This window comes from Podarcis pityusensis (genome assembly GCF_964106645.2).
Source record: "Podarcis pityusensis genome assembly, chromosome: 13".
NCBI lineage: Eukaryota > Metazoa > Chordata > Lepidosauria > Squamata > Lacertidae > Podarcis > Podarcis pityusensis.
The window spans coordinates 31,925,743-31,949,229 of record NC_138038.1 but is presented as its reverse complement, the minus strand read 5'-3'; the positions used below and the strand labels follow the sequence as shown (position 1 = coordinate 31,949,229).

General features: G+C 45.4%; 1 protein-coding gene across 7 annotated transcripts in view; it reads left to right on the top strand.

The window, feature by feature from the left end:
* NDRG2 (NDRG family member 2) overlaps positions 1-23,487 on the top strand; it is a 42,591-nt gene that overhangs the window by 10,761 nt on the left and 8,343 nt on the right. For 4 of the 7 annotated variants that reach the window (XM_080978087.1, XM_080978082.1, XM_080978084.1 and 1 more), the window contains exons 3-11: positions 584-628; positions 8,308-8,413; positions 11,093-11,213; positions 11,318-11,380; positions 13,032-13,092; positions 14,005-14,091; positions 15,994-16,050; positions 18,306-18,409; positions 22,245-22,289. In XM_080978087.1, the coding sequence (XP_080834213.1) occupies positions 584-628; positions 8,308-8,413; positions 11,093-11,213; positions 11,318-11,380; positions 13,032-13,092; positions 14,005-14,091; positions 15,994-16,050; positions 18,306-18,409; positions 22,245-22,289 (689 nt within the window). The remainder of the gene's footprint in view (positions 1-583; positions 629-8,307; positions 8,414-11,092; positions 11,214-11,317; positions 11,381-13,031; positions 13,093-14,004; positions 14,092-15,993; positions 16,051-18,305; positions 18,410-22,244; positions 22,290-23,487) is intronic. The other 3 variants (XM_080978088.1, XM_080978085.1, XM_080978086.1) reach the window with 1 other exon arrangement.

The following is a 23,487-nucleotide window of genomic DNA, read 5'->3' as shown; positions in this document are numbered from 1 at the left end:
CCCAGCAACTGATCTCAAAACTGTGAAATCACCTGGGTTAAGTAAGGTGTGGGTGTGTGCAAATGTTCCCAGGAAGTCATATTCTTAATCATAGAAGTCCTAGGATATGTGGCAGGGAGAAATCTGGCACAGGTGTGCTTTTAGCCCAGGTGTCCTTACCATTGGACACAGGTTGCCAGGACTGCTCTGGTGAACGATACAGTCTAAATGGCTAGTTTCTTTGGGGAAGCATGGGTAGGGAGCAGGCCTTTGCCTTTCCCCAAAGACACAGTATGACCTCAGCTAAGCAATGCATCATTTAGCAGAAAGCATGTAAGGAAGCAGGTTGAACCCTTAGCGTTACAGCTCTAGAGTGCAGTTAGCTTTCTGGTGAGTCCAGTTTTGCTCAATGTCTGCTCTTTGCCCGTGCCGGTAAAAAGGGCCCCTATCTATAGCAGGAAGTCTCTGCACCCCCTTGATTTCCACTCCCCTGCCCTAGTCCCATAACTCTGATTCTTTTTCCTCACTTACTTCCCACCCTGCATTCTCTGTCTGTCTGTCTGTCTTCCCCCCTCCTTTCTCTTTCTCTCTCTCTGTGTTCTAGGATGCTGAACTGATAGCAGCCAAACTTCTGCAGGAACAAGGCCAGGTAATCACCACCCCTTCCCCTCTTGTTCACGGGGGCAGAGCTGGTGCCCCGAACCCTCAGAATGCCAAAAATGCCAAACAGAAAGAAGCTATGTTAACCCCTCAGTGATCGTTCCTTCTCTCCTTGTTCTATCCACACTGGGTATACTGTGCAGCCAAGCATTGCAGTTGCTGCCTGATGGATTTAGCAGAAATCTTGCACATGCACCTTTCCCTCAGCCTGGAGTTCCAGAGTTCTACCCAGGGGAGCCAACTTGGGCCTAAAGTTATGGGTGCCCGTGACGTCATGACGCCTCGGAACCTGACTTCTGGTGGCAAGGCCTCAGGGATGCTGTCCAAGGTCTCGCAAGGTCTGGGAACCCGAGGTCTTCTGGTGCCACCAGAAGTCGGGTACCAAGGTCTCGCGAGGTCTTGGACAGCATCACCAAGGTCTCACAAGACCTTGGACATGACTTCTGATGCTTTCGAGGCACCAGACGTTGCATTGGGGGCTCTGCAGTGTGGGTGCTAAGTACCAACAACAAAATTTTTGTTGGCGCCCCTGGTTCTACTCCTGTTGAATTCCTGCCAACAACTCCTGTTGATTTGCTACTCTGGGATGAGACACTGAGTCCTTCTTGAGGGAGAAGCAGCAACCCTAGTCTGTGAAGGAAGAGTGAGCTTTCAGCACAGGGATAGAGAGGCTGTCACCTTCCAGTTGTTGTTGGATCCCCAACTCCTATCACCTCTGACCACTGGCCATGCTGATCAGGGCTGGTGGCAGTTGGAGTCCTTCTGGAGGGTCCACATCTGCACAGTTTATTTAGCAAGTCAGTGTAAGCCAGGTGTTGGGAACCTTTGGCCCTCCAGATGTTGCAGAATTACAACTCCCATCAGCCCCAGCAAGCATAGCCAATGGCCAGAGAAGACAGGGGTTGTAGTTCCGTAACATCTGGAGGGTCAAAGGTTCCCCACATAAGCAGATAATGGAGTCATGACTTCTGTGTAACCAACTTAAGGCCTTGTGAGCAGGAGCTGAGGGCACTTCTGAGGTTGCCACCTTTCTCTGTATGCTGAGAAAAGATGCCTCTGTCAAACTGAAACAGAGCACTGCCTTAGAGTGTGTCAGACCACTGGTCTACCTAGCTTTCTTATTTCCTATGCTTGCTGACTATGCTCTTGTCTATACTCTGCACGGTTTCAGGCAGGGGTCTTTCCTAGCCTTACTTGGAGATTCAAAAGACCTCTTGCACAAGATCTCGCAATGAGCCACCTTTAATTTCTCTATTATATAATCATTAAAGTCACAACAGCTCTCCCGTGGAATCTTGGCTGTGGCCCAGCTTGTTTCTTGTTTCTTGTCTTCAAGATATATAGGAGGCACCTTTGCCAACTCCAGCAGGCTAACACTATTCTTCCTTGCCATCTACCAGTCAGTTCCTTGGTCAGTGCCAGGACCTTGATGGGCTTGAATTAAAGCTTCTACCATCCTTGCTTCCACTCTCTGGCCTTAAATGGCTGTGGGATGTGCAGAACTTCAACATCTGCAGCTTATTCCATCACTTGGGTTGCCAGGTCTTAGAAATATCCCTGCTCCTATGCCTTTAACGGGCAAGTCCAGCCATGCTCATCCCTTATGTTATGAAAAGCTTTTCCTGCTGACTTCTGTAAATCAAGCTGCTTTCAAAAATGCAGGAGCAGCCGGGACAAGTTCTGTCACCACCACTATGTTGAAGAAAGTTGCACCTGTTGAAATCCCTGCTCGTCATCCGGCTAAAAAGGTGGCAACTCTTCTCTGTTTAGTCATGACCTCATTGACCAGCCTTAGGCAAGGCAAAGTCCCATTTGGTAAAATAGGAAAATATAATTACAGGGTTGTTACGAGGTTTGGTGACACAGCAGGTGTAAACGGAAAGAGGCAACCCTTTATATAATGGAAATGCCAAATAATAGCTGCTCTTCCTGATTGCAAAAATCTTATTGCACCAGTCCACCCACGCACAAGGTAAGTCATTCTTGTGCCCATTTTCCAAACGAGGAACTAAAGATCAGGAAACTTAGGTCTGTCCAAGACCACCCAGCATGACAGGGTCAAGCCCTGGACAGGTCAAATTCTTAAACTATATTTGCATTTCATCCCAGAGCTAGAGGCAGACTCCTGGAGGCTTGGCTTCCAGACCTTACCAGCTGTTAGGATTCTAAGCTGCACTTTGTGGGTGAAAGGTTGAGCTTTATTTATTGCTCCCTCTAAGAGCGAACGGAGGTGGGGTGTGCCAAGAAAAATGGAGCCAAAATGAGGTTGCTGAGTAACAGGAGAGGCAGTATTGGTAGCCCTGATGTTTTCCCAAGTCCAAAAATATATTTTAAAGGAATGAAACAAAACCCAGTTGGACCAAAAAGAGAGAGAAAAAGACAACCTAGATGGACAAAAAAAGCCCCCAAAAAACCACCAGTCCAAGCTGTCAGGGGGAGGATGTACTGCAAAATTTTGTTGCAGTTCCACTTTATTTATTATTTTGATCATTCATTCAGTGGTGTAGTGGGTAAATGCTGATGTTCGTGTACTCTTCATGACAGGCCTGATAGCCAAGCCCCTCCTAAGCCTGTACAAAAGAAGAAGCAAAACTTTTGACAGCATTTTTTCCCTTCAACCCATCCCCCACTTTGAACAGTTTGGGTGGGCTCAAAGTCTTGGTCAGTATTTTGTGGCATTTTGGTTGGTCATGATATAGGGATCTGGGATTTCTTTCAGAAAGAAAAGTGCTGGTTTTAGCCTCTTAGCTATGCTTGCTAAGGTTACCTCCCTCTTCCTCTGTTTAGTTTATTTGGTGGGTTTCTCTTTGAGTTAAGCTTAATTATTTGGCACATAAAGAATTGGCAAGTAATGCCCCCCCCCGAGATGACGCCAACAACCCTGCCCCTCCCTGTTCCACCACACTGCTGCATTAATCACAATATTTCTATTGAAATGTTTTTGGGAACACAAACATGCATACAGGTGCCAAATCATCCAAAGTCAACACAAAAGCAATAAAACTATAACCCATAAAACAAATCAGAATGCAGGAGAGTAGATAAGAAAACGTAAGATTAGATTAGGCTGCAATAAACAACAGTAGCTGGTGTGCCTACATGGATGAAACAAAAACCTCCCAAGGGGCTTATGGCTAGTTGAGTGACCAGATGCAAAAAGGGAAGAGGCCTCTGTGTATTGTCAGCCGGTACCATGTTGCGCACTCCTGCACTGGCATTATTCGCCAGCCCTACACAGCTGTTAAAGACACGGGAGCAATGTCTGCCTTTGTACCATGACTGAAAACCCACCAAGCCAAACACAACCCAACACTTTTCTGCAGCAGCAGCAGCAGCCCACAAGGGATTTCCTCTTTTGACTTCCTGCCTGGGTTTGCAAAACTACAGAAGCTGCCAAGTATGTTGTGTTTAGGCACAGTCCATTCTCTACAAGTTGTACCCTTAAGTATAAGCCAGACTTCCATTCTGCCATGTTCCCTTGGCATAGGACAGGAATGGGAAGCCTCAGGTTCAGGAACCGCCTCCAGGCCTTTCTGTTTGACTTTTGGGACTCTTGTTCCTCACAGGCCATGTTTCACTGGCTCCCTTTACTTGAGTGTTTTTGCCTAGCTAGAACGTGTCCCCAAACTCTTATAATCCTTCTTTCCCATGCCTGGGTGGAGGATGGAGAGGGGTGTGAGAGTAAGTTAACATTTGTCATCTTGCCCACTTTTGCCTGCACTGCCACAACCACCTGATGTTTCCTAGAAGGGAATGTGACTCTCAGGCTAAAATAAGTTCCTCACCCCTGGCTTAGTAGAAACCCTGCTGCAGGACTGTATTAAGAGTCCTACCAGGGAGCTGTATATACAGTGGTACTTCTGGTTACGTACTTAATTTGTTCCGGAGGTCCATTCTTAACCTGAAACTGTTCTTAACCTGAAGCACCACTTTGGCTAATGGGGCCTCCCGCCACCACCGTGCAATTTCTGTTCTCATCCTGAAGCAAAGTTCTTAACCCGAGGTACTATTTCTGGGTTAGCGGAGTCTGTAACCTGAACCGTATGTAACATGAAGCGTATGTAACCTGAGGTACCACTGTAACCCCGTTAGACATGCCTGTTAGTTGCCTCCCACAGTTTGTACACCAACATTCAGGCATTCTCCTGTTGTGTTTAATCGTTGTGTGAGAGGGGGAAGGCAAGGGCAGCTCCTCCACCGCCCCCCCATTGCCATCCCTGTCATTCTCCATGAGTTGGATGGATAGCTTCTCTTCGGGATGCAGAACCTGATGTCATGGGCTGTATGCCAGGAACGGTGCATGAGCAGAGAAGACTTCCTGCTTCAAAAGTTAGCCCTCCAACTAACTCTTTGCTTCTGTCTCACTTGACCCCCGTGGGACAGGTTGAGGGAACTAGCACTCTTCTTCCCCGGTGCATGTGGGCTCAGGACAAGGAGAACGCTTGAATAGGGCTTGTGTAGGACCTGAATACAGTACTCAGGGTTCAGCAAACAACCTTCCTGGCAAGCCATAATGCCTGGCTGGTGGCCTCTGTTTGGCTCAGTGGGTGCTGTCCCGGACTATCATCTGTAACCATTAGTCACCACTTCCCGCTTTGGGCTTGTGTCAGCCTTGCCAGCAAGTCTTAAATCTAGGCTCGTGGTTGCTTGCCTCTCTTCTGAACTGTTTCTTTCGTCTCCACCTTTTACCCTTTTCACGCCTGTGTTATTGCCTTTCTGGAAAGGAGTATCTGCCTATGCCAAACCACTCAACCTTTCTCTGAGTGTCCAATTGCTTTTGAATACATTGAGTTCCCTTGTGTGCTATAAGAGAAAGCCTTAGCAGGAAGGGCTTGTAGAATAAACAAGGAACTTTAAAGAGAGAGAGGGAGAGAGAAGAAATGTGATTGTTTTGAATATTGGCCCAGGTTTCTCCCAGTGTATCATGGGAATGATAAGGTGGAGACGATCAGTCCTCTGACGCTGAATTCTGCACTTGTTCTGGAATGTTGTGGGCAGTGTTTCGTTTTTAAGGCAGCGAGTGCCAGCATAGTCTTCACTTAGGAGTCATACCGCCTGACCTTGCGCACGCTTCAGATGTATTTCAAGATTACAACATGGCTTGGAGATGATTTGTACATTAGGAAAAAGCACAGAGGAAAGCGGATTATAATATATGTCCTTTCATAAAATTCCAAATTGGGATGGAAAGAAAATGAACCCTGAATACTCAAAGCTACAAATAATCTATCTTACTTGGCATATTCCTGGACTGGACTTTACCAGATAAACAACATGTTCTGGGTTTGATTCCTAACTCATATTTAAACCATGGTTTGGCTACTATTCTCAATTTTATCCTGAGAGCCTTGGAAGGGATGCTGATTTTAATCTACAGGTCAAAAAACATAGAGTTGTCTTGAAGTAGTTGTAGGGACAAAATAAGCAACTAGTGATCTTGATGGTCTTGGCGGGTACTTGGGCAGCGGAATGAAAGTGAGCATCCCACGAATCAGAGTCTTCTTTAAAACAAAACACCAAGGTTCTAGTCCTCAAGGCTGTGAAGATAGGCATGAAAATAGAAGGGTCAGAAAATCAGAAGCTGAGGGTAGTGGAATAGAAGAGAAGAATATTAGCAATTTTTAATCACACTGCTAACTGGGTCTTTAACAGTATCATGATGTGCAGATAATATTTTTTTTAAAAAATATTTTTTATTAACCGGCCAATCAAATCAAATTAAATCACATCACATAAATTCCAAATTACAAAGCCGAATTTTAAATTTTATTGGGGGGACCCATATTTCAAGATCCGAAGGGGGATTCTGATCATCTTCTTGCTACTGCGTTAATGTCCAAATCGTCCAAATCAGTCCAAACAGAGTTCATAATTCTATCCAGTCTTATCTTGCTGTTTCCACATCACATCTTGTTTATATATTTTCTCTTTTTTCTTTATGATCTCTTCTGATAGTCTCCTTAAGCCAATAAAAACCAATAATAATAATAATCCTGTGTGAATTTTCCATTCTTCCATTCCTCAAATCGAGATGGTTTCCATATATCATCGCCTTCATAGATAACATCGCTCTTTCCATCTCGCAAAGCTGTTGCTCTTAAGTCCCTCTGAGGAGTTTCACCCACAATATATAAACTCTATTTCTCTCTTTCTCCTCCCAGACTCAAGACCTCCGACAGAACTTCCCAATATGGCGACAGCATTTTTATCTGCGTCATTCCCAAGCTCTTATACATTCCTCGCTCTTCTTAAAACATGTTTTGGTTCGAAAGTTTATCTCCACACAGCCTTAAATCCACAACTTAAGTCCTTAAAACGACATTTCTGACTCGTGAGGGGAGGGGATTCTTGTTAATCACATAAGAAAAGAAAGGAAAGTGTTTTTTTCCCTCCCCCATCAGTCATTTGCCATACCGTGTCTTGGCGTATCTTCTCATGTTTTATTCTTGTCTTGTTTTATCAGAGATCTCTTCTATAGCAGTCTTTACTCCCCTCCTTCCTTGAAATATGTGCATTCCTTCATCCAAATTGTTTTCTTTTGAAGTTCTAGCAGCTAGTGGCGCAAATCAGGGACAGCGTCCAGGAGTGCCGGAATCCCACAGGAGGGCTTTGTGCCTAGTGCCCCCATCCCCACAAGTTCGGGGGTGGTATAGGGCACAGCAGGCAAAGGCAGTCCCCCCCACCGTCCTGGGGGGGTTAGGGAGGCTAATTACTCCCATCATAGCCTCCAAATTACCTCATGTGGGTCGGAGAAATGTTATTGTCAGCCATCTTCCGATGCGCCCCCTAGTGGCCCCCATGATGTGCAGATAATAGAAGGGGGATAATATTTTATCTCCGTACTGTGATAAGGTCCACCTGGTGATTATATATTGCTGTGCATTGTTAGCAATGCTGGGGACTCAGTACTGAGCAGAAGTTCTAGCAGCCGGGATGGGCCATGGTACATGCATAGTAGTTTTCACCCCCCCATAACTAGCATAAGTAGAATAAACTGTGCAAAATAAGCGAAAATATCCAGTTTTGTGTGCGCGCATGTAATTTTCATTTCCCACTCCTTGTTTTTAACCACACACCACACACAGCCTCAGATGTATGGGAAAGCAACAACTGACTGGGCCCTGAGTGGTGTTTTGACTTGACCCATTTCTCTGCTGTCTCTGAACCTAGTCTCAACTCTGTCCCTTGAGGTCCCCTAATTTAAAAAGTGCACACAAACTAGGATTGAACCTACGTCTTTACTCATGCACTGTATGTTTTCTGTGCAGACAGCTGCTATGATCAGCATACACTGGAAGCCTGGAAGGGGAGGGGGACTAGGATCACAGCAACCAGCTCCCTCCCCACCCCCCATGTTGATTGTGCCTTGTACATAGAATCTATGCATGCAAAATCTTTATGAACATGTGATGTGCAACACCTGCATTTAGCTGGATCCCAGATTTCACAGAGGAAGCCCACACATATACAATCAGTTTACGGGTTACAAGGAACCATCTAAGCACAGAGGTCAGAGATGGGGCCACCACCACTTATGACCTGACTTCTCCCTCCATGCACTCAGCATAAGTCTGGTTATGGCTGTCTGCACTGGGTTATGGTCTAGCCCTGTGATGTCACATTTGCTCACCCTCCTTTTTATCTCTCTCTCTTTTCCCCCTTCCACAGAAACACACAGTGGAGACACCTTATGGGGTTGTGACAATCACCATCCATGGGACACCCAAGCCCAAACGTCCAGCCATCCTCACCTACCATGATGTGGGACAAAACCGTAAGACTGGAGCACCCACTTGGTTGGGGCAGGAGGGAGGGGAGGTTGGGGGCTTTTCAAACGGTGCAACCCCAAGAGAGAACTTGGCAATTTGCCCTACAGTCCAGTTCGTAGAACGTTTGCGTCAAGGATCTTGCCATTCTGGAAGAACCCCAAAGAATTTTTTGTTTTGGTGGGGTCAGGAAGTCCCAAAACATATTCACACCTATGCAACACACACACACTGGGTCTCCTATTGTGTGGAGGTTCCTTGATACTATACCACTGGTGTGGGTAAACCTCAGGCTACAACCCCTGAAGTTTGCCCACACCAGTGGTATAGTATCAACCCCAAGATCCACCAATCAGGTGCAAAATACAGGGGCCTATTTGGAGAATACTATAAACAGATATCAAGGCCTATTTGGAGGCTGGAGACAGGTACCTGCTGCCCCCCGTGAACAAAACATTGGGAAGACCTGCATGTATGAGCACAAACCTACATCTAAGTTCGTGTGGATCAGAAATTCTAACATTAAAGTAGGGAAGGAGAGCCATTTGTGGACACTATTCTTGAACAATGGGGAATCAAAAGCCTTTGCTTTCTGATTGCTAATCCTGCGATCTACTGGTGGATCCTAATTTGCCTTGATCTGCCCGCCCCCTGGGGATGCACTCTACCTCACCCATCACAATCAATCCTACCAGAGCTGCTTGAGGACGAAGAACCAACACTTCCTAACAATGTAGAGGAGGGAGGGGGACACTCAGGCCCAATGGGGGAGGGGCAAATACAGCCCCTCAGGACTCTCCCTGGACCACACCTCTCTTCGGCCACTCCCCTCACCACTGTCCTTGAGAGCTGTTGCCTGACTGGAATATGTCCCTGAACTCTGATCATGCCTTTGGGTTGCTTGAGAGCGGGGGTGTGGGGAGAGGCGTCTGTGAGCATGTTTCCACTCTCCTGTTCTAGAATACCAGATCTTTGAGGATGCTCAAGTTTACATTGTGGGCTTGCCCGGTGGTCGACTCTCAAGCAAGTCGGTCGCTCTGCCTCAGAGTCTGTCTGCAGGCATCTGACTGCTGCTGTCTCTGAAGTTTCCCACCCACCCGCCTGCCTGCCTTCTGCCTTCTGCAACAGGCATTGAAAGCTGGAGGAGACAGAAAACACTCATCCAGGGGAGGAGGAACTGCTGGCTTTCGTTCTTACTTGGTTGTTTATCTCAACCTTATCTTTAGCAGCTAATTTCCCCTACTACTCTCCCTTCCAACTCCTAGAGAAAAATAGCCACCAAGTAGGGGAGATAAACAAGGGGCAGAGAAATGCAGCCAGCAGCACCTCCTCCAGCACGTGTGACATTTTTATTCCCTCTAACCATTTATGCTGGTCTGCGAGGGAGTCTCCAAAATTCCCCATGGAATGGTGGAGCCTGCTCTCTCAGGGTGAGTGTAATGTCTAGCCTAGTCCTTAGTTCCCGTCCTAGAAAACAGGAATGATAGCAGTCTTCCTCACTGGGTTGTGAATGTGAACGAAACATGGGTTGTCTTGCATTCTTTCCACAGCCAAGGGACCATTTAAACTATCACTGCTAAGAAGAAGAAAACTTGAGGAAAGCTTTCAGTCATGCAGCTTTACATTTTGGTGCACTCTGGTCTACTTTCTCATACCCCCAAAAGGGCTGCTTTTTATTCCCTAACTTTCTTTTTTTTAAAGAAAGGGATTCATACCTTGACGTTAGAATCGCCAGATTCCATTCTAAACATTTAATTTGAAATTTTAAACATTGTCCTATTTATCGTTAATGTTTTCCAAGTGACCTGCACTCTGTTCCAGAATTTCCCACCATCCCTTGAGGCCAATCATCTCCTGGTTTTGAAAGCATCTAGACCAGCCTTTCCCATCATGGTGCCTTCCTGCCACTCCCATCAGCCCCAGCCAGCATGGCTGTGCTTCCATGGCTGTGCTGGCTGGGGCTGATGGGAGTTGTAGTCCAAAACATCTGGAGGGCACCAGGTTGGAGAAGCCTGACCTAGAAGGCTCTTCTTCTCTTCAAAAGCTTTCACCCTTGTTAAGGAGAGCATAGGAGCTCTCTCCTATTCAAGGTTGCTTGCTTGTCTGAATGCCCCCATCTCTTGCTCTTTTGCCAGGCCAGCTGAATACATTTTGATCCCTTAGACTGCAGCCCTTAGGATACTTACTTGGGGGGAAAGCCTCACTGAACACAGTGGGTTTTACTTCTGAGTACAGTGGTACCTTGGTTGTCGAACTTAATCCGTTCCAGGAGTCCATTTGACCCCCGGAACAGTTCGAAAACCAAGGCGCAGCTTTCAATTGGCTGCAGGATCTTCCTGCACTCAATCGGAAGCTGTGTCGGACATTCGGCTTCCAAAAAACGTTCGCAAACCAGAACACTCACTTCCGGATTTGCGACATTCGAAAGCCAAAACGTCTGAGTACCAAGGCATTCGACAACCAAGGTACGACTATAAACTTGCATAGGCTTTCATGGTAAGGCGAGGAATCCAAACAGCACCTTCCAGTGTAAAACAACAACAGTCAGTTTGCTGCCCTGTTTACTGACTTCTGGAGCAAGATGGCAGCCGCTGTCCTGATTTACACCTCGCCAGTCTCGACGGCACTACCGCTTGGCCTTCTGCAGCCTGACACCCACTTCTTCTGTCTCCCCACCCCCACCCCAGATCTTTCGTGCTTCGACACCCTCTTCCACTTTGAGGACATGCAAGAGATCATAAAGAACTTCGTGGTGATACATGTGGACGCGCCTGGCATGGAGGAGGGGGCCCCGGCCTTCCCTCTGGGGTGAGCCTTGCAGCCTCCATTCCTGCCCCACCCGCATCGTTGGGTGTGATGGGGACAACAGCCTAGCAGTCTAACACAGCCCCTGCTCTCTGCTCTCTTCCTAGGTATCAGTATCCCTCGCTGGACCAGCTGGCTGACATGATCCCCTGCATCTTGCAATATGTGAAGTAAGTCGAGGCGAGATCACACGGGTGGGTGGGTTGTGACAACAACCTGCAATGGGGTCACCCGTCAGCTTTCTCAAACAAGGGTTCTTTGCCCTGGAGTGTCAAATCAGAAAAGGCACAGCCTTACATTCACATCAATCAAACAAAACAAAGCACAGAAACAGCTTGGGGGCAGGGTTAAAACCTGGAAGATTCTACTACCTCCTAGCCTGTTGGTTCAGTTGCTATCTCATTTCCTGAAAGGGGTTCAGTGCCTTTCACAGATGTTAGGCAGGCAGGAATTTAGCTCACACACATTCTTTATTACGGTCCAAAGACCCGCAAAAACAGTTTCAAAAGCGAAGTACAACAGAAATACAGAAAAGGCATTACTAGGCAGTCGCTGTGTTTTATCCAAGACATGTTGATTTCTAATTCTTACTACCCCCGAAAGAAATTTTGCCACAGCCAGGGTTATATCATTTTTCTTATCTTCAAGGAAATACTTGAGATAAAAGATATCAGAGTTTCCAGGTAAATTTACCAATAAAGGTTTAATTTGTTGGTTTCTGGCTTGCTTATATACCCTGTAGTATATGTTTCATGCAACCAGCAGCCTGAGAACATAGATGTAGCAACCATAGGTTTATTTTCCCATCTGCTTATTAATTTAGAGACTTTTCTCTCACCCTTCCAGTCACCACCACCAGCCAGTCACCACCACCAGCCAGGGGTTATTTTAACAATTTAAACTCCAAACTTGCTCCACACCCCCTTTTCCCCTCCATTCCCCAGACCCCATAGCACTCCAAAACCTGGGAACACAGTCCAGGAGCCCTGGCTCCAGGTATTCCTCATTTTAATCCTTAAAACCCAGACTGTTCCTAGACTTTCCACTAGTTCCATGAAACCCTGAGGAGCTAAGGATAAGCATTGGAAATCCCCTCCTCTCAGTTCTCCTTTGTATTTTCAGTCCAGGGGGGAAGAAAACAAATCTCCTGGCTCCCAGCTGTTTCCTGCCTATTCCTAACACCCTGGAGGTAAAGATGGGAAACTGTGACCCTTCCTCTAAGCCAGCCTTCCTCAACCTTGGGTCCCCAGATGTTGTTGAACTACAACTCCCATCATCCCTAGCTAGCAAGGCCAGGGCTCAGGGATCATGGGAGTTGTAGTCCAACAACATCTGGAGACCCAAGGTAGCCTACCAAAGTAAGATTCCTTCTTGGGTATTTCCAATTATTATCATTCTTCCAGAGGGATAGCCAGCCGCGTGTGTCTGTTACAGGAAATGCAAGTGTCTTTTGGCAACTTAAATACTAACAAAATGATTGTGGCCTAGGCTTCCCACCTTTTCATCATGAAGTGTTATATTCGGTTTGGCAGAGATATCTATATACACACAGACAGATAAATATAGATAGATAGCTGAACGCACACTTAACACGTGGGAGAAAGAGAAAGAGAGGGGGAAGGGAATTGGAGCCGGGGGGGGGCATGAAAACATGAGGCACACAGTCTGTACCATTTCAAAGTGTTCACTTTAGAGAAACTTCCAAAGGCACAAGATAAGCAAATGGCTGGGGCCCACTTCTGCTCCCAAGTATCAGAAAAGTGCCAGGCAGCTCCTGCTCCTTTGTGGATTTTGAAACTGGCCTCCTTCTCCCTCCTTTAGCTTCACCAGCATCATCGGAATTGGAGTCGGAGCTGGCGCCTACATCCTGGCACGCTACAGCGTAAGTGGGTGGGGGACCCATGAGTGGTGGTCGGATTAAGTAAATGTTCTCCATGCCCAGTTTGAACCTCTCCGAAAGTAGCAGGGCTGCAGAGTAGCTGATTTCTGTGTCCCTATTAACAACCACAGAGCAGCGTTTTGGTTGTTTCTTAAGCTGAAGTACAGAGGAAGGATGGGCCCAACATTTGATTCCAACAAGTGTGATGTGTTGCAGTAATTAAGAAATTAGTTGAGAGACAGGAAATTCCTGTTTCAAATCCCAGGGGAGGCATGAAATTGTGTGGTGAAATTACATAAGTGGCTCTCTCTTAGAGGCCAAGACTTTGCCACAGGATGAATGGAGAAACTTCGTTCTGATGTTATCGATTGATTTGTTTCAGAGAAGCCGTGTGTGCTCCCTTCTCCCTTTTTTTAAAAAATATATATTTTTATCTTCACACCAACCTGTGAGGTAGATTAGACTGAGAGGGAGTACATGTCCCAAAGTCACCCAGTGAACTTCATGGCTGAGCAGGGATTTGAACCTCAGGCTTAGCTTGATGCTCTAAACGCAGCACCCTATCTCTCTGGTTTCAGTAGGGATTTCTGCAATAATGTACACAGAGCAACTCGAATATGTGTCAAGAGCTATTTATGAGAGCTAGTGTGACAAAGAGGAGGAGAGGACAAGCAATGCTCTGGTTCAGATCTCACTTCAGCCAGAACCAAAAAGGGGGGAAAGTTTAGCATAAGCAGAGCCTGTTGGATCAGGCCACGGGTTCTGCAAATGCCTCGTCTTATTTCCTTCCCTGGCCAGCCAGCTGCCTTTGAGGCAATGAGAAGCCTCTGTTTTATGTCCCTGAAATTATACATAAGCAGTACGGTGAGCGCCATTTTATCCGCTAGTCATGAGTGTTGTTATGATTTTCCACAGCTCTCTCATGCAGACACCGTGGAGGGGTTGGTTCTGATCAACATTGACCCCAATGCCAAGGGCTGGATGGACTGGGCTGCTCACAAGGTGAGACTGGGAAAGTGAAGGGGCTTACCACTGTCTAATGCGCCTAGTAATCAATTGCAGATGAAGTGAAGGGGTCTGAGGCAGCCTTTGCTCACCTGGTGTCCTCCAGATATTTTGGATTGTAGCTCCCATCATTCCTGACCATTGCCATGCTGGCTGAGATGATGGGAATTGTAGTCTAAACATTTGGAAGGCTCACAGTTGTGGCAGGCTGGTCCAATGGGCGCTTGAATCGTTGTTCTTATTTCTACAAATTTAAACAGCTAACACAACCTATTCTTTGACTGTTTATAATGACAAATAAACAAAAAAAAGCCCATAAACATTGGTGTTGGTGCCAGTTGCCCATCGCTATCTAGATAGCAGAAATTCTTTTCAGTCTATCAACCTCTCAGCTGCAGGCACTTCTAGACTGTTGCACTTTTGTGGATGGGATTCAACCACATACCAGCAAATTGAGATCATAAAATTAAAGTGGCACTCCTGCACAACAAGCCCATTTTCAGGGGGGGGAGTGGGGGGAGAGAAATGTTGTGCTAAAGAAAGCGATGAGCGGCTTAATTAATTGTTATTGTTATAATTTGGCTATTATTGGGGTATACTGGGAAACTAATTTGAATTTTTTTTAAAAAGAAAGTGACAAGATGTTGCAACTGAAAGTGGAGGATAACAGTTACTAGATGGTATATATAATCTCCCCACAAACAAATGAATGCTCAACAGTTGCTTGACATCTAATCACTTCCCCACAAACTTTGTTCAAACAAACCATAAACAAGTTGTCTGAAAGCAAACTCCATTTGTACCCTTCTTCCTCTGTTTGCTGCCCTGTTTTATCTGCTTGCATTTCTGTCCTCCTCTCTCCCTCTCTCCCTCTTTCTTTTTCTCTGGTTTCTCTTCAACTCTTTCTTCGCCCTCTTTCACAAAGCACTTTACTCCCCCCCCCCCGACTTTTCCTCCATATTCTATGTTACTTTATTTGAATATAAACAAACATAAATTGGCACATTTCCTAGAATTTAATAGGATTTCTATGGTTCCACATTTGGCCCAAGTTTATCAAAGACCCAGATGTGCAACCTACTCCTCCCCCAAACAACCTAAAGGGCAGGATGCTTAGACAATTCTGGCCAGGTAGCACCACCTGGCTAAGCTTTCTAGTGAGCCTCCTCTTTCCCAATTTTTGGCTCTGGGAACTTAGGAGATAGGAAGGGTAAAGGCCAATTTCTGAAGGAAAAAAATTCAAGGGCTGCGACTTACATAAAAGCTATCCCTCTTGATGTGTAGGTGGGTTCCCACGAGGCAAGACGCAGCGAAAATAGCAAGAACCTTTATTGAACTACATAACTGGGAGACAGGGGCAAAGCAACTGCTTATGTAGATTCCTGAAAGCCTGGGCCACTTCCACTCCCAACGTGATTGGCTGTCTAAACTTCCAAGCTGCAAATCATGACTCAGAGTTCAAGGACCAATGGCAGAGGCCCAAATCCTGAAATGTTCTATGATTGGACATCATGTATCGAATCAGAACACAGGAGCTCAGAATCCTTAGCTCAGGCAAACACAGACCACTGAATACATAACACATCTCACATTGTCTTAATGTCTTTTAGAGGTGGGATACAGTAATTCATCAGTGGAATAAAATGCATTCTGCATATTCTCAGAAGCACTTAATTCTGATTGCTTTGCATGTTCCAGGATGAAGCCCTGGTACTGAAAAGAGATTTTAGCTTTTGAGTACAGGCTGAGCTCTAGAAGGCAATAGATTCTCAGAGATCTCTGCTTTCTCTCTGGGGAATAAGCCAATCCCCATAATTCTCACGCAGGTGCCAATCTGGCCCATTCAAACCAGTGTCTACTTTTGCATCTCCTCTGATCTCATTCTGTTTCTCTCTTCAGCTGACTGGCCTCACATCCTCCAACTCTGAGATGATTCTGCAACATCTCTTCAGCCAGGTAAGCATGTGCAAGAGGGGAGAAGGGTGACAGTAGTTGGTGCATGGAGCGGTGTGTCGGAGATAAAATGGACCAGGGATACCCCCCCCCCCGAGAAGGCGCTCTCTAGTGATGTGAGAGCCTTCGCCAACCTGGTACCCTCCAGATTATTTGAACTGCAAGTCCTGTCAGCCTCAGTCAGCACAGCCATGCTGTCTGGAGTGGATTGGACCTGTAGCCCAAAACCTTTGGAGCTCAGCAGATTGGTGAAGGTTTGTGTGGGATCAAGCTGAAACCATACTTTAAAATTCATGGATTTAGAACTTTATGGATTTATTCTTATTATTGATTTAAAAAACACTGTCTTGTTTTCGTATCTTTACTTCATACTTCCCCACCCCCACTTTTCGCTATATGTACATTACCAAGTATTTGTATAGATAGCTCTTTATCAGTATATAATATGCATGGTTAAAATTGGCCACCTTTATAACATAAATAAAACAACAAGACATCTTCATGGAGTCAGTATAGAAGCAGCTAAAACAATAAGGCAGACTAATCAATGTGAACTGTTAAAATGGCTGGGTAAATAACATTTCAGCCTGGCACTGCAAATAATGTCAGCAACAGTCACACATCAGTACAGAAGGTATTCCATCGTCAATGTTCCAACATTATCTTTCCAACTATTTTCTCTCTTGTTTTGCAAAATCACCAGGAAATTATATGGTTGTGCTCTACCCTGCACCTTATTCCAAACTATGTAATTTTTCTATAGTGCTTGCATTTCCCCGATTACCCTCGCTGATTGTAATATTTGTGAGTTTTATGCAGGTGTATTTATTTTAATAACAAAAGTAATTGCACGTATAACTGTTGTGCATGTCACTTTACAGAGTAATAAAACAAAAGAAGAAATCTCCATCTTTTTTTAAAAAAAAAAAAAAACAGCCTCGCCAGACCTATTCAGTGAAACTAAGGCCAACATATATTTATTTCGTTCCAACATTTAAAGGTTAGGTACCACCACCACCACTCCATTTGTATTCAGGTTGACTGGTATATTGGTAATAATTGCTACAGTTGGGGGTGGGGAATCAATGTTATCAAACGGGGGGGTTTTTTAAGCATTATGACCAAAAACCTGGAACTAAAATCTAAATTTCTAAAAAGTGGAGAAAACAACAGAGGGAAGAAAGATGGAAAGGGTACACAAAACTGTAGAAAGAGAATAATGGGTGGAATAGCTTCTGCCTGTACATAAGTGGGCAGAACAGATAGAAAATATGGAATGTCCTCTGTTCTTCTGAAAAAGATCCATTCAAATGAAGGGTGGGCACTCTTGGGTAGCCCCAACTCTTCTCAATAGGGCTTGCTCAGGAGAACTTCCCACTTGACCCTGCCTCAGTGGAGAAGCTGTCTTTGTCTCCAAAGGCCACCATCTGGCTACCACTTCACTTTACCTCATGATTTCTTAAGATGCTTTTAAAGACATTTTTCTTGTTTTGTCGCTTATTGTTTGCCACCCTGGGCTCCTTTGGGAAAGAGGGCAGGATTTAAATATAATAGGGAATAATAATATTGAGCCACTATGTGGGGAAATGGCTCTATGTGGGAAAATGCCAGCATAGTTCCCTTGTTTGAGTGAAGAACTGAGGGGCTCTGTGTTATCCATGTCACAGCAGTGCCAACTGAACTGGGTTTCAGCAATGCCTAGCCCTGTGAGTGAGACACACACATTTCTCAGTTTTGCCAGGATTAGCAACCTTGGGTGTTCAGAATCATGACTGGAGAACAAGGGGAAGAAGAGAGGCACATCACAATGTCAGCTTCGGTTACCTCAACAATCACCATCTAAACTCGAGGGCCAGAGCACGGCCTGTTTTGCAAATTTGATGAAAATGAATGAAGATGGTTCTGCTTTCTCTAAACAAGGGATGGCTGGAGTTGGTGTCCAATTATGCATCTTAAAAAAAAATAGTGTGGATTTGATGACAGGCCAGTGTTTTTTTAGGGGGAGGGGATGTTTGGCATCCTTTGCATTTTTGCAAAATAATAATAATGTAATTTACATTTGAGAGAAGTGATTGGGGTTGCCAGACTCCCCAAAGAAAATATCTTGGCCTGTTCTTGTGCCTGTTCCAATCTGTGGAAATCAGATAGCAGAGCTTTTCATAGCACAGAAATAAGCATTTCCATGTACTAATTACGGCATGTCTTAATTGAGTGGGATTAGGATATTGCATTAACGCCCCGTTTATGTTCTTCCACAGGAGGAACTGTCCAAGAACACCGAGCTGGTGCAACAACAGCGGCATGTCCTGAGTCATGCAACCAATTTGCCCAATATCCAGCTCTACTGGAGCAGCTACAACAGGTGGGTGTGTGGGCAGGACTTACCTGGGTGGGGACACAGCATCAAAGACCAGCGTGAGGGCATGTCACGGTTGTGTTGGCAGCAGCAATCCAGAGCAAGAAAGATAGTTGTTGTGCAAGAAACAGATCCAGACTAAGCAGGAAGTCTTTTATTAGACCTCTTCCTGCCTAGGTACATCCAGTGGCCAGCCTGGGTAGGCAGGGCTGGTCCAGACACCACTAAGATTTTACTGCGCAGAATATGTTCCCTCTGTAATGTCTTCTTTTGAATTTTAAGAGACATTTTATTTTCTTGTCAATTATGTTGCTTTGAACATCTATTCTATATTTTATCTTCTTATGCAATGCTTGATTTTGGAATGTTTCATGCGATGTTTTAATTTGGGTTGTAAAGCGCTTTGTGGTGTTTTTCTTAAAAATATAAAGTAGCATAGAAATGAAATGAACAACAACAACAAAGTTGTAGATGATAATAATAACAATAACATAGGTGCAGATTCCCTGCTCAAGCCCTGGTGGCCTCTAGTTCTCCAGCAGACTAGAGTTTAGCAATGTTAGGTAGTTGGCAGGGATATAAATATTAAGGTATCTAAATAAATAACTGGAACCAGGACTGGCACAAGACATTTGCATGCGCACACAATTCCACATACAGAGGTTAACTGGGCTGGCAGTTCAATTTTGCTTAGCACTTCTAACAGTGCTAAGGACTGAGGACAGCAGGCTCATTGTGGCTGCACAGCACTGGCTGCATAGCAAGTGACAGAAGGGTACAACCAGGGGGTGCTCAGAATGATAATTCCCCCCCACCAGCACTTACCGCCTGAGGCAATTGCCTCATTCTACCTAATGGCAAGGCCCCCTGTGACTGAAATGCTCTTTAATTCCCACACAGGCTTTCCTCGGACTTCTGACAGCTACGGGTTTTCTGTTCTGTCTTAACTGCCTGCTTTTTCTATTGAAAGAACTACTTGCCTTTAGAGAAGCACACCCTGTGTGTTACCGCATGGCTCACTGCTCTGAGGATGTCTCCTGACTGCCCAGGGCAGTGTGACTCATGCAAGTATGAAATGGGTGGTTCTGCTGCATCTCTCCTTTAGGGAATAGCCGAACATCCATTCAGACTCAATGCAGAATCACAGTAGAATCACCCATCTCCAGCTGAAATGGATTGGAAAGCGGTGGCTGTTTCCAAAGTTGAGGGAGCCCTTGGAGAAGTGCCATCTGGTCCCGTTCCACTCCTACAGGGTCTTGGGGATAGGGCCTATGTGTGGCTAATTTTGTAGTTCTGGATGACGACCCTGTCTTTTATTTCACCATAACTCAAGTTCCAGGGCACTGTTGTAAAAAGAGTTTGAGGGGAAAACACAGCTGCCGTCTGGTGTCAGTATGAGTGTTAGTCTAAAGAGGGCCCAAAACAGGCACCCACAGTGATGTTGCGTATACACCATACACTTAACAGCATATATCAAGCATGTGGTTTTTGCCCAAAGAATCCTGCAAACTGTAATTTACCCTGCACAAAACTACAGTTCCCAGCACCCTCAAAAAACTATAGTTCTCAGGGTTCTTTGAGGGAATTCACATGTTTTAATTTAAATGTAAGTTGTGTTCTGCTGGTGTACCAGAGCTGAAAGGATCCTTCTGAACCTGGGCATGGGTAGATGGTTTAGGTTCACGGAAGCCCTTAATAATTTCCTTCAATCCTCATTTCCTCTCATGGAACACAGTTTAAGAAGTTGCCATTCTAATGAACTTGCTGCTTGTTTTTTTAAAAAAATTTTTTTGCTCACTCATAAATTTAACCTCATGCTTCTCAGAAAGGCTGCTCTGTTTAAAGGGTTTGACAATATGCTGGTGTGTATTATTTAAATGTAAATCAATGAACTGATGGACTGTTCAAGTTAAAAGGCAGATGACTGAAGCCTTTGTATTATTTCAGTCATACGTAAGCTGCCTTGTGCGTGGTTGTGAAAAGATGGGATAATGATAAATAATAACTGCAGTTGTTTAGTCACTGCACCATTTGGTTGGCCCAGAGAAAGGGATGAGACACAGGGAGGATTGTGTGTGTGTGTGTGTGTGTGTGTGTGTGTGTGTGTGCTGGGATTCTGCAGCAGCTGCAGGGGGGGAAATGCAGGATGTTATATTGGTGGTAGAATTCAATCTTCCGAGAATCTTAACTTTATTTATAAAAAGAAAAAGGAAGAAGCAAGTTTCCAGGCCTCATGGCTGCGAGAATATGTTTGAAGGTCTGTTGGCAATGCCAACGAGAAATCTAAGGTGCTGGATGAGTGGCTGAATAAGATTTCCAGACATTAGGGTATGGCTTGCATACTTCTTTGCTTCGCCATATGACTAGTAAAAACAGAAAGGCAAAGCAATCCCACATCTAAAGCCCTGCAAGCCAGGATATAAGGTGGGAATGATGTTTTTTTTCTTTCCCCTGGGCTAGCTCCAGGTGAATGCAGCAGAGGGGTCCAATATAGTATATTTTAGGGATGGCATATTTTGAAGAGCAAAAAAAGAGGATCCTATGACAGACATTCAAAGCAGATGAATGCAATTTGCCCCAAATCTTACCCCTGAAAAAGAAGGTGTGTCCTGAGAAAAGAGGACACTTGGCAGCCCTATTTTAAAGCACATAGGTAAAGGTAAAGGGACCCCTGACCATGAGGTCCAGTCGTGACTGACTCAGGGGTTGCGGCGCTCATCTCGCTTTATTGGCTGAGGGAGCTGGCGTTTGTCCGCAGACAGCTTCCAGGTCATGTAGCCAGCATGACTAAGCCACTTCTGGTGAACAAGAGCAGCACACGGAAACGCCATTTACCTTCCCGCTGGAGCAGTACCTATTTATCTACTTGCACTTTGTGCTTTCGAACTGCTAGGTTGGCAGGAGCAGGGACCGAACAACGGGAGCTCACCCCGTCGCAGGGAATCGAACCGCCGACCTTCTGATCGGCAAGTCTGTGGTTTAGCCCACAGCGCCACCCACATCCCTATTTTAAAACACATGGCTTCCACTAAAGAATCGTGGGAACTGTAGGTGGTTAAGGGTGCTGGAAATTGTATTTTTGTGAGATGTAAACTACAGTTCCCATGATTCTTTGGGGGGAAGCCATTCACTTTAAATGTACTGTATTTTGAATGCATGATGCGAATGTGACACGAGAGTCAAGGCTTCAGCATGCCACCCCAAAATGCCCCAGGGGCAACTTCCCACCCGTTGAGCAAAGCTCAGCGCTTCTACTGAGAGCAGTTTCCCTCTCCACTGGCAGAAGGAGATGGAAAAGGCAAGTAGTTGTGATTCCCCTTGCCCCTCGCTCCCCAGGAGTAAACATCAGGATTGTATCCTCAGTGATGCAAACTTTTTAAAACAGTTGCAACTGAACAATGCAAAATAAGAGGATGATGCGAATTTTCGTCAGGTTAGAGAATTATGCTCTGCTTGGTGTAGGATGTAGGTTGGCTGCAGAATTCGGACTGATTGTGCTGGGATTGTTTTGTTTTCTTCATATTTGACCAGTACGCTTGGTCCTGAAAGTTGGCAAGGTTGCCAACTTCTGGGTTAGGAGGATATTTATGTGCCTTCAACAATTGTATGGAGAGGAGATGTTTGGAAGGGCCACAGTGATCAAGACAGAGGAGCACTTTCTTGAAGTGTTAGGGGTTGGCAACTCTTAGACCTAGAGTTATGTAACAAGGGACACCAGCATATGGAGAGCCTAGTGATGGTATTGGTATGCAGGGGCAGGGAGCGGGTTGCATAAGGAGGTCTTTGTTTAGGAGGCTGGAAAAAAAATAAGCTTACAATTCCCTTCTTTCCCCCCTTACAGCCGCAGAGACCTGAGCTTGGAGCGCGGAGGAGACATCACTTTCAAGTGAGTGCCAGCCAGCCCCTGCATTTTCTTTCACACATTTGTGTCCTCAAATTGCCACCTTTGCTTCTGGTAGGGCTCACATGCTGTCAGCAGCAAAGGGAATTGGTTTTTTAAAATACAGATTAGAGGCTCAGGTTGATACTTGATGCACAGTTCATCCTAACAAAGCACTGAAAAAGATGCACATTAAGAGGGTTGCCAGCTGAACAGGAAAACTGGTCTGGCCTGCTCTTGTGCCTTTGAACAGCGGCTTGGGGTGCTAGCAGTGCAGCTATTCATGAAACTGGATGTGAAACTTATTACCTAAAGCCTGCAGATTAAGCATTGCTTAAAGGCATAAGAACAGTGGCAAGTTGAAAAATTAGCAATTATTTATATACAGTAATACCTCCGCGAACATCCGCCTTGTCTAGCGTCCATTCTCATCCTCATTAATCTTATTTTAGATTAATTAGTGACAAGCTTGCTCTGTTTTCCCAGCAATTCTTTTATTTTCTTCACTCTGACACTTTAGGGACTGGCTTGCATGATTAATTAATTGAAAATAAAAGGTGTGACCTTGTGAATAACTCCCAGGGGTGGCAAGAGGGATGTGGAAAGAGAGATGCTAAAAATAGCAATTTATTATGTTGTGTCTGAACGAAGGCAATCTTGCATTGCAGTTTTTGTTCCTTCTTGTTTTCACTGATCCCAACTTAGTAGGGCAGCATCCATGGGCATCTGTCAAGACCCCAGAAACTGCCACCCAAAAAATCCTCGCTACTGTCACATGCTCACTTGCCAGCTTTCTGGGCACACCAGTGAGGAAAAGGAACCAATTCTGCAGGCATCAAGCAGGGGCTACGTGGAAAGGCCCCTGGGAGGGCGCCTCCAGATTCCCCAAGGTGCATTTTGCCACTGGGAAGGGCTATAGCTCAGTGGTAAAGTCTTGCATGCATAAAATCCTCAGTTCAATCCCTGGCATCTCCTGGTAGGCCTAGACAGGCACTGTCAGTCACTGTAGACAGGATTGAGCTAGATGGGTCAATGGTCTGACTCAGTACAAGGAAGCTTCCTAAATTTCTGTATGTCATTGGCACAATAATAGTGCCATAGTGGTGAATATATACCAGAGGTCCACACACTGATAAGTTATTCTGCAGTGCTTCCCCAATGTTATGGCATTGCCGTTTGGAGGGGCACTCTTGTGCTATAGGGC